General features: G+C 31.3%; 1 protein-coding gene across 1 annotated transcript in view; it reads left to right on the top strand.

The window, feature by feature from the left end:
* The window catches only part of LOC118187477 (synaptic plasticity regulator PANTS), a 95123-nt gene that overhangs the window by 14548 nt on the left and 68488 nt on the right, over nucleotides 1–12087 (top strand). The window contains exon 2 of the mRNA XM_085809995.1: nucleotides 5795–5840. Coding sequence (XP_085666121.1) covers nucleotides 5795–5840 — 46 coding nt within the window. The remainder of the gene's footprint in view (nucleotides 1–5794; nucleotides 5841–12087) is intronic.

Raw genomic sequence — 12087 nt, 5'->3', positions numbered from 1 at the left:
AGAACGGCAGATGCAGAGTTCACTGGTCTGTTCAAACAAGTGAAGCTTTTAAAAATGCTAAACAACAGTTAGCAAATGCTTCATTATCCTTAGCCAAATGCGTCTTAATTCTTTAAGTCTATACATCTGATTATGCTACTGGCTGATCTCTGAATCAAGCTACTAAGTGTGGACTCGAACCTTTAGCATTTTTTCTAGAAAGCTCACAACCACTGAGACAAAATATAGTGTATATGATGGGGAACTATTAGCAATCTTCACATCCATTTGGAAGTTTAGATGCATAGTAGAGGGCTACAAATTTATTGTGTTTACTGATCTTGAACCACTAATATTTGCTTTCAAACAAAACCTTGAAAAATGCTCCCCACATCAAAATTGTCATGTAGACTTTATTTCATAATTCATAACTCATATCCAATGCATAAAAGTAACCAATAATATTGTTGTTGATAAATTATTTTGCATGCATGAAATTAAAATTATTGGTCTTATTGATAATGAAGAAATTGCTAAGGGGCAACAACAACTGACGATGAGGTAAAAGAAATATTAAATACTAACAATTCTTTACAAAGAAAAAAAGTTAAGCTTCCAAATTCAGAAATAGAATTATAATGTGTTATATCTATTGGCACAGCAAGGTCTTATTATTTTCAGTGCATTCCGAAAATTGTTTTTTTAATTGCATACATTATTTAGCTCATCCAGCCATTGGAACAAGGTCAAAATTAGCTCATATCCAATATGTGTGGCCAGATATCAAGAATGATTTTCCGAACTGGACAAGATAGTGTATTCTGTGTCAAAATGCTAAAATATGCACACACACAATTCAGCTTCTTCACAATCTACATGATATCAACATATTCATTTAGATCTCATCAGCACACTTCCACCTTCTAATGAATTTGCATATTGTCTAACGGCTATCGATGAATTCACTTGATAGACAGAAACTATCCCCATCATCGATATTCAAGCTACAACAGTATCAGTGCCTTTTTATGCAATCTAGATCTCTCGGTTTGGTATTCCAGCTATTATTACAACCACTCAAGGGTGTCAATTCAAGTCTTTTTTTGTTTAAGGCTCTAACAAAACTCTTAAGCATACAACGGATACGCAGAACTGCTTATCATCCTCAAAGCGATGGCTTAATTGAGGAATTTCACCATCCCTTAAAATCTGTGTTAATGTGTCATGAAATTCTAAAGTGGTAGAAATTTTCCCATCTGTGCTACTTGAACTGAAAACAGCACTCAAAGAAAGCATCAGTTGCACTTCCTCAGAGCTTGTGTATGAAATTACAGTTAAACTTCTGGGTGATTTTTTTCGACCCATCGAATGCTGAAACTGATCCTATTGGAGACATTGAACAGCCTCAAAGCTGCATGCAGCAGCTTAAAGTAAAACCAACTACAGTCAAATGTCTTTAATCCGGACTCGTTGGGACTTCGGCGATTCTGGATTATCAGTTTTTCTGGATTATAGATCATCAATTTAAATCTGGTAAGATGGCATGCAGAAATTATAAAATTAAAAATATGAAACCGTAATTTATGAAATAAAGAGCAGTTATGATCTAAAGGGTATCAAAATTTACAAAAATATTTATTTGTTTACTTTATTAAACATTTCTTTCAACGCGTGCATGCGTAAAGCATACATTACGCATAGTCGAAATTAGAAAATTGCAACCAGAAAACGATTTGATGTGTATTCGTGATATTTATGATGACGAGGAATTTGATTTCAATCGTATCAAAGATGGAGTACATTGTGATGAAATACTACATTTAGTAAGGAAAGTGCTGATAGATCAACTTTCAGTACATTGCATGCTGCGACATCCCCCCCCCCCCGCAGAGCAGCGTGAAATTGATAAACAGATTTCGGAATGGTTAGAGAAACAAAGAATATGCCTTTATCCATTTTTTGCAGCAATTCCACTTTTTGTTTGATGGACATCAAAACATGCTTTCGCTTTGTAGATCCTTTGACAGCTCCAGAAATAGAAATTCTTTTTGACATAATTGAAAGTTCAAGCTTACTTTTATAAAATTGCTCTAACGGTCTGCAAAAAATAATAAGTTGGATCCAATTCGAAGATTAAGGCAATCAGCAACATTAACTGAAATAGATAAGTAGATAATTTTAGCTTAGCTTATACCATCCGTTATACATTAAACGTGCATGCGTAAAAGTATTACGTGCATGCGTAAATGCGTATGCACATGCGTAAACGCTATGCATGCACAGAAAGTTTGTAGCTTTAAGGTCCAGATTATAGATCATTCCGGATTATGGACGTCCGGATTAAAGACTTTTGACTGTAGATCACATGCAACAGAAGCAATGTTGAGTCACAAAGATTTAAAAACGTGTTCGCATGTGTTTGTGCAATGTCATGCAGTACAACAGACACTACAGCAACCTTATGACAACCCTTTTAAAGTGCTCAAATATAGTGCAAAAGTTTTCAAATCATCTGTGCACAGAAAAATAGTTTCAGTTTTACTTGGTCGTGTGAAACCAGTATTTATGTCTAATATGGACTTGGATACTTGCGTTCCTAATATTGTACAGCGTAGATCTGCAAATCATGCTAAAACAAATATTCATCAAGCTCATTCTGGGCAACATGTGCATTTCCCTGATTTTTATGCGTCATCATGTTGAGGAGTATGTGACAGACCACACAAAGCTAAGAAATTCATGTATGCAGTTTCCCACCGGTCGTAGTGGTCAAGCTGTTACTAAGTGTGAGACAGCAGGCTCCAGCATTGCAAAATCAACAATTCATTCAGTTATGACTTCACTTGACATTACAAGAATCGTAAGTTCACATCCAGTGTCAAGAGATTTTTAGTGATCTGTCACCTATTTCAGGGAGTCTGAGGGACAATTGATCCTGTTGCTCTTCAGATATTGTTCCAACTATACCAAATCAGGGGACATAAAATACAGCCAAAAAATTAAGGGTGTATGACTAATTCAGTCATCAAACTGTTGTAGACAAGGTAAGAACTTAGAATGCTTCTAAACTCTTGACTAGAGAAAGGCTTACCACTAGCAAGATCCTCACGTAAGGAGGACTATAATTTGCGATAATTGCTTCTTTGCTTTTAGTATTGTTATGTACTGGGAAGAGCTTCTCATAGATTTCCATTAAATGAATTTTATTTCTATATGCATTAAGTAATAAGTATCCTTAAGTGATAAGTATCACCACATGATGTTGTGCCATCTAAGTTGCATCCAGAACTGCCAAGCCTCTTAATAAAAATGGGTACTCCCACTTTTCCAGAAGTTCTGGGTTCCTGGTAAATCTTTAAATACTCCAGTTTATAATTTGTCTGAATCATCTCTTGGAAATGTTAAATGAGAAAAAAATTTATAATTAACTATCAAAGGAAGAGGAAATGTACAAAGAAAAGTTTGATAACAAATTAAAAAAAAAAAAAAAAAAAGGGCAGTCATATTTCCTTTTAATGAAACTGAAGTTATGCAAATTCCTCTTTTTCCAAGTGATTTTAGAATAATATTATATTTAACTGATTTGCAAAGCATTTTATGAAAATTTAATTAACATTTAATAAGTACAAATTTGTATTAAATCTTCATTAAAATTTTTAAATGGTATAATGCTAATTTTATTTGCAAGGTTATATGCACATTAGTTCATAATTTTATTTTTAAAAATATAATAGTAGAAAGAAAAATATAAAATTAAATAAAATTAGATGGAAACTGTAGTTTAATTAATTTATTCTAAATTTTATCAAAATTAACATTAAAATCATGTTGTAACTAGTTTAACAACCTAAATTATTTAACTTTTAGCAAATTTCCGTGTTTGGAATCTTTTTGAATTTGAGATATCACTTAGTATTTCAAAGTTGGGAGTTTTAGCATTTTGATAGAAGCAAATGAAGAAAAAGACAGCAAATGCATAGCTCTTAAAATGAAATGTCATATATGATTTTCTGTTAGTTTGCTATTTTTATAATTGTTAAAAAAGGAAATTTGTATCTTATCTTAATTTTCCTCTTTTTAATTTTGTTATCTCCCATAGAATTAGTCTTAATAATATTACATTATTCAGTTTTGATCTAAAGTGCTTTGATAATTATTTTCTGAGTACTGCATCTCCATAAAAGAATATTAATCATTGAAAATTTATGATATTCTTGTTCCCTGTGGAAAAGGAGTAGTTTTAGTAATTTTTAATCCAAGTTAAAATCGTATCTGCTAATTAATTTAGTGCTTAACATATTTACAGCTACAAGTATACTTGTAATTAGTATATGAGTCTCAAAAGTCAACTGTGAATGCACTCATACATTAATTTACCAATTTTTTATACTGAGCATGAATTAACAAGTAGCATATGCACCTTAATTTGCATTCTTAAATTATGAATAAAGCGGAGAGTACACCTGGGCTTGTAACAAGGAAAATAATTTAAGGGGAAAAAAGTATATTTTAAAAGATGTTGTGTAAATTGTATATACGTTGATAAGATGTTGTGTTAATCGTATATTACTGCAAGTAAAACAACTTTTTGTGTTTTATTAACATTTTAATAAATTTATATTTATATAGCATATATATCATGCACAAATAATTAAAAGCAATTCAAAGTTTTAGTGGAATACAGCACTAACTACTGATACATCACTGTACTCTAAAACATGAAAGCGGAAAGAGTCAACTTTCATATGAATCAAAATATGAATGATTCACTTTGAATCTATTTTACATGCACAGCGGTGGTTTTTGAACTTTTAATTTTCATAAATCTAGTCTTTAAATTTAACGGAGACTTAATTGAAAAACTCAAAAGAAATTAAGCCATCAACATAGTTTAATTAAATTTATACTTGAGAATTTATTGTAGATATTTTTGCTTCTTGCATTGGAACTTACTGTTCAAATATTGGTTTTGAAATTAAAAGACAGAGTTGCCTTTTAATTTTCCTTTTTCCATTTTGAGTTGCTTCTTCTATCAAAGGTTTTACTTGCTTGTTTTTTGTTTTCATTTGACCATATTAAGGCATATTTTCATAAACCAAGATATGAAAGCAAAATTTTTCTGGAAATGTGTATATGAAGAAATCAAGGTAGCTTACCATTCTAGCTATAATTTGTGTATAATGTTGTAGTTGTTATTTATTATTATCATTATCATTTGGTTAATTTAGTAGAGAAACTTGCTGGTTTCTCTTACAATCTGATACAGCAGATAGAATTCAAAAGCTCTAAAAGAATCCTTTGATGCAAAGTGTTTTCATGTTTTAAATAAAACTGCAACATTTAGTGAAATACATTTATTCTCTACCATACAATAACCAACATTTCACGTATGTATAGAAGAAAAGTACATTCACTTGTGGCTCTGTAATGGAATGTTGCAACTGCTTTATTGTAATATTTATTTCCCAGATATCTCGCTCATTTTGTAAAATTGTTTAGTCAGACTATTTTCGGAATAAAGTTTACATTAAATAAAACATGGTATGAGCTAGAATTTATCTTTATATGTTTCTTCTTTTTATGCCTTTTTAATAATAATAAGAAGTAAAAACTGCATTAAAAACAGCAAAATTGTACTTGTTTAATAACTGTTTTTCTTGTTTTTTTTTGTTTATTGATTATTATCTTCAATTTCCATTACTATTGTGAAAATGCAAGTAAGTATTACCATAAATATGTAATCATAAGTGAAGATTCAATTCAATGATCTAATAATTTGATATTGTAAAAATTATGAACTGTACTTCTTTATTAGGTTCGCCCTTGTGAATGGTATAAAGAAGAATTTAAAGATTGTAGGAGTAAGTAAATTTATTGCTAATGTATTGGCATTTTACAGATTCTAGCTATAACAATATTAATCTAGAAATTTTTTAATTAAATGACTTTTATTTTATGTATTTATTTTCTAAATTCTTGTTTCCATTTTTTTGGAGATTAAATGACACATGTAGGTTTGTAATAAAAAGGAATAAATAATTGGATTCATGCTGTATGACTGCATAGGAGTGTTCCATAAAATTTTGCTGATCTCCTTAAATATAGTTATATTGTATGAATTTATTTATTTAATCTGACTTGTATTTTTCATTTTAGTTACTCTAAATATATTGCCTGACTTTGTTCATAATGTATACATATCTATATCTATACAGATATGCACTCCACATTAGGAGTTTTAGTCCTAAACTGGGTTTTATTTGAAAGTGTTTATCTCTCATATAGCTGTTGGCTAGTTTTTCTAAACCTTTCCATATTTTTTGCTCATGTATTTGAAATCTAAAATTGTTTTTCTGTGTTATAAGGACTTTACCAAATTGAGAATTACTCACTTTGAAGTTTTGTTATATACTTTAAAAATTTTGGTACCATTTGAAATAACAGTGGAATTTAAAAAAAAATTAATTTTAATTAAATATAATGAAAGAGCTACGTTTAGTGCTTTATATTCATTTCTGAAAATTTGAGTGTTCTGTGTAAATTTTAGCATTACTAAATAAATGTTTCATAATTCTGTATTTGAATGGATCCAGGTTATGCTAATTCCCATAAAACAGTTAAAGATATAGGTCCTTTTCCTTAATCGTTAGAATTGGTTTTAATGATTGAGATTTGATTACAAAAATAGGAACTGAATTTATAAATTAGACTTAGCATTTTCGTAAAGGTACAATTTAAAAACAACTTGTTAGTAGAGCTACAAGATGACTTTGCTAAGCAATCCTGTTAATGGGTGGCAGTATACATTATATAACAAATTTAGTTTGTTTTTTTAAATATAAAAAAATATTATGAGCTTTATAAGGTTATTTTCTTCCTCCTTTCTGTATGCCTTTGTGGTGCAATTGGAAGCATGCTCGACATGGATTCAGGAGGTCCAGAATTTGACTCCTAGTGAGGGCATTGCGCATTTTTCACATCTCCTGCTTTTTTTTTTTTTTTTTTTTTTTAATTTTATTGTGTTAAACTCTTGATTGTTTTGTTGTAGAAATCAGTTGGTAAATACTTCATACATATATTTCCAATTACAAAGATTTTAAATTAAGATGCAATGTTTTAAAAAGTAATCTTTGTTTTATGAATAAGGAAGGCTCACCAAAAGCTGAATGGTAAAGTTGCTGAATATTGGTTCAAATGCTGGTGAACAGGCTGGCTGCATAGACATTTTCTTGGTTTCACCATATGTAAGGTGTACACAAGATAGTTTCCCTCAGAAAATCCTCCACGAAAGCATCCCTCCCCTCTGGCAGATAACCCTTGTGTTATTTGCTATAATCAACAAAATCAAGCAATGAATTAGGAAGTTTTCATAAAAATATTGACATTTTTCATGGTCTTGCAGAAGCATAGCACATCTTTTTTATTGGTGAAGAACTGTCTTAAACAAACAGTAAGATTTAGTTTTGTCATTTGATATTTTTACAATTCAAAACATGCAAAAGAAATGGTTAAGGAAATGTGCAAATGTGCAGCAGTAATCGTAGTTTTTCAACATTCCACTTCCATCCGTACTTTTGAAAAAAAAAAAAAAAAATTGTTTTTTAACATTCCCTGACACTGTCTTTTTCATGAGACTGGAAGTTGAATGTTGACCGACTGATCCTGAATTTAGCCCAAACAAGAAAGGAAAACTCCAAAGGAATCGTAAGAACTTATAATGGTCCCTCAAAAAAAAAAAAAAAAAAAAAAAAAAAAAAAAAAAAAAAAAAGTGCTTTTAGTCAGAAGTGTGTTATCTATGTTTTGTTCTCCACCTCTTCCTCAAGGAAAGAACTTTCCAGAGAGAAAAGTTCTGGATTATTTGATAGTGCATGAAATGAAACAAAAGTTTTTCTTTTACTCTTTAAAACGGCTAGCATTCACATTTTTTCCAAAGCAGAAAAATTAATTTTGAGAAGAAAAATAAAATTTAATTTTAAAATTTTAAGCATATATTTTTATATAACTATTAATTATAAAGGAAAATGATAAAGGCCAGATTAACATCATTTCAGCATATGCTAAATAACATTATAAAAAAATAAAAATAAAAAATAAAACAAATTAATACATTACTAGATTCTACTCAAATGTTCTACATTTTTGTGTAAGGATCCGTCATGATGAATCACGTTAACATTATAAGGATGTAATGTAAGTGCCCAGCACATCAATCTAGAATTACATCTGACATTAGACTGTAGCTAGATCAAAGGGTTACGATGAGTTTGGTTAAAAAATTCTTGCTAACCATCAAGATAAAAATGCCTTTTTTTAAAAATAGATTATGTCTGTGCACTTCTTTTATGTAGTGCAGTAGTTTTTTCAAATTTAGTAAATCTTTCACTTATGCAAAACAGGGTGCTGATTTTGATTATAATTTGATTAAAATAAAAATATTTTACATTTTGATAATGCAGATTATCCAAATGTAAAATTATTAAAACATGTAATATTCTACATTTTGATAGTAATTTGATTAAAATAATAATATGCCCATGCCATTGACTGAGGCAGCTGTTTATCTAATAAATTGTCTATTAAAGCAAGAACAGTTTTGTTACGTAATAATTTCTAAGCATTGCAGCTTCCTTTTTTTGTTACCCCATTCCAGAGTATTGGTTAGGGGTGAAGCAATTTTGGAAAATATTAGTATGTATTGATGATAATTCTCTACTATTCCTAAATAAGCAGATACTTTTATTTTGGTCTTATGTGCAGGATTATTCTTCATAGCCAAGAAATTTATTTTATTTGGAATTCATAGTCTATGTCCAAAAATATGACCTAGATATTTCACTTGCTTTTGAGAAAATTTACATTTGGATGGTTTCACTCTTAAATTTGCTTTCTGTATTCTGTCTAGAACAAATGTTAAGTTTTTAATGTGATTGTTCCAGTTTTTTGAGTAAATAGCAATGTGATCCAGGTATCTTGCTGCATATTCTGTGCATCCAACAAGAATTTTGTTCATGACTGTACTAAAAAAAAAAAAATATGGAGCATTTTTTAACTTGAAATGCATATGTAAATGCCTAAAATTTCCAAAAAATGTTTATTTAAAATAGATTCTAAGGCTGTTACCATGTTTCTCTATTTTCGATCGTAGCATGCTGTCATCAATGCACAGCTTTTGTTCTCTGCCTCAATTAAGACTGCATTTCATGGTTGGCTTTTATTGATGCACTTTTCATAAAGCAGAACACTCTAAACAGAAATGGAGCAGGGGGAAAAAAATTAGGCAACTCAAACCATCTCCTGCAGCTGTTGTTCCTGTGGTTAATGGTGCAAGTTGGGTGTCAGAAAATTACCTTTAAGTTCCTGTCATAAAGTAGCAGATTCTAATGCCAAATCTTGCTTATGTTTGGGGTTTTTTTTGTTAATGGAATTTGCCAGTAACCTCTAGAGAAGTCTAACAGCATATATATTTTGCTTTTGACATTTTTTCAATGTGTTGGTAAATATCAGGTAAAGTATTCAGTTGAGTAAAGACATTTAATATATGATAATGCATACAAAGACGAGAATATTTTAATGCAGTTTGTATTAACCATTTATGCCTAAAAATTGAAATTTTAAACAAGAAGTGAATATTTTATGTTTTATTGATATAAAATAATGCAAATAAATAAATAAAATAAAAATAAATGAGTAATTCCTGTTAAAATTTGAGAAGCAGATTCTGAGTACAAGCCGACCTATATGTAGGTCGCTAGTTGTTTAAGCTAGTATGGTTTTTTAAGTAGTTTATCAGGACTAGTGTTTCTTTTGACATGCTTTGGGAACATGACTGGTCCTGAATAAGAACAGGGAGCTTACTCAAGCTATGTTCAAGAATGTGTGAAGTAGACAATACAAGCAGGAAGTGTATACGAAACCCTTTATTTTCTATACTTTGCAGGAATTTCCAAAATTTCGAAATACAGATACCAACCACTTGTGGTCTGAACGTAAGAATATAAAAACTACTAACTAAAACTCTAACTAAAACTAACTTTGAATTAGTATACAAGTGCCTAACACTAAGATTGGCCTTTATTTAAAGAAAGGTACGTATGTAGTATGTTGAGCTGCTAAAACTACGATACGTCTGCAATTATCAAGAGGGCTAAACCTCTGGTCTTGAAGGCAACCAGCAACAGAGTGAAAACTCGTAAAGCTACAGTGGCAAGCTGCTTGCTTCCAATAACTCCTTCCTCTCTCTTGCTTGGCAAAAAGCCACAACTTAAGTACTTGGCATTAGCAAGACAATTTGCATAAATAAGTTAAGGCGTTTAATTCTGGCCGGAAGTAGAAAATAAGAAGTGATAGTACAGTTTTAAAATAAAATAAACGTTAGTAAAACTTAGGATCCTTACATACTTCCCACCAGAGTTAATTAGTTTGAAACTGAGGTCTAAAACGACCTTGTTGAAAACTTTTAGCTTTAGAATCTAATGCGAGGCCAATCTTTTATAAACATTTCTCACTAGAAACTATCTAATCTAGAAATTAAAAGTCATTTTTACATGATCAACTCCATGGACAATTACTTTTCATCTGTACTGCATCTAAAAACAGGAGTTTCTTAGTTGAATCTGGTTCCTTCCAGAGATCTGAAAGGAAAACTAGTTTAATGAACTGTTAAACTATTAAATGGCAAGTAACATGAATACTTATATTTCTTTTAAAATTCTTATTTCATTCATGCCATTATTTAATTATCTCCCTGTGGCGTTCCGACAGATACTTCAACTTCTATTCATGAGATGGCGCCACGTGTAAAATCCAGTTCTTAATCGGAGCAGCAAAGCGACATCTTTACTCTCTCAGACTTCTCGTCACACAACGGTACGCGAAGGTAGCATGAACTGTGTTCCGAGCTCTGTGTTGATCTCTGCAATGTAATTTAAATTGTAATTTAGTACTTAATATATTCTTTTGTTATAGGAGATTGTCTACTCTTATTTTCTTTAATTATATCATGCATTAAGCACACACGACCACCAAAAGTGGTGACCTTTTGACTGAGCACGCTACTGACAATGGATTTTCAACGACCCTAAGCCACGTGCATCCAAGGCATTCTGAAGAACTGACTAAAAATAGCAACGAATATGGACATTAAACGTATGCTACAACGTACCCCTTCAATTATTTCTAGATGTATTGATATATATTGCTTGTGTTTTTTTCAAAGTCGTGCATATCATCGCAAGGAGCTTCAGCAAATCATCAATGTGATCTGTTCCGTTCCGCTGACTTCGCCAGTCGTGCAATAATTCTTCGATCATTCAACGACAAATGTGCTACAACAGTGATTTTCGCTAAATGTGCTACATCAGTAATTTTTCTGCAACGTGCTACGGCAAAATTCTTCCCTCAGTGTTCGGAAGTAGTGAATTTTTTTCCCATGTGCTACAGGAGTGATTTCCTTTTTCCTTCGAAAGTGCCTTAGCAGTGTGAAGTGGTGATTTTGTGCGTGCGCAATACAAAATGAACGCATCATTTTTTTTTCTCAAATAAGGGTTTCTTTTCAAATGCATTTCGGTAAAATATTATTTGTGTGTGTAATTGCTGACCCTGTCTTATTTGTGTGTGTATCGTTACGTAAATTTTTTCTGCATGGTTAAAATATTTATTGTTATCATGGTAAAATATCAATAGTGTATCTTCATGCTACAATATTTGTGCTGTTAAGTGTTTATTATTTAAAGTGAAAATTATCTATCAGTATGCCCGACGATATTCCACCAGAGCCACAAATCACACGCGTTGCGGTGAAGCCACCGCCTTTCTGGAAAAATAATCCTTCATTGTGGTTCGCTCAGATCGAAGCACAATTTTCTATAGCTCGCATTAGTGAGGATTCTACAAAATTCAACCATGTAGTTCTCAAACCACCTGATTGTGATAAATACTCCAAACTGAAACAGCGGCTCATTGAAATCTATTCAGAAAGTGAATCTTCAAAAATACGTACTTTACTACAAGGACTTGAACTTGAAGATCAGCGACCTTCATACTTGCTGTCACGAATGCGTGATCTGGCAGGAAGCCATTTTAGTGACAACTTGTTGAAGTCACTATGG

Source organism: Stegodyphus dumicola, chromosome X2 (genome assembly GCF_044657685.1).
Source record: "Stegodyphus dumicola isolate Sdum_Otavi_A_Nest chromosome X2, ASM4465768v1".
Taxonomy (NCBI): domain Eukaryota; kingdom Metazoa; phylum Arthropoda; class Arachnida; order Araneae; family Eresidae; genus Stegodyphus; species Stegodyphus dumicola.
The sequence above is the reverse complement of the archived record's forward strand: the minus strand, read 5'-3'. Positions and strand labels throughout refer to the sequence as shown.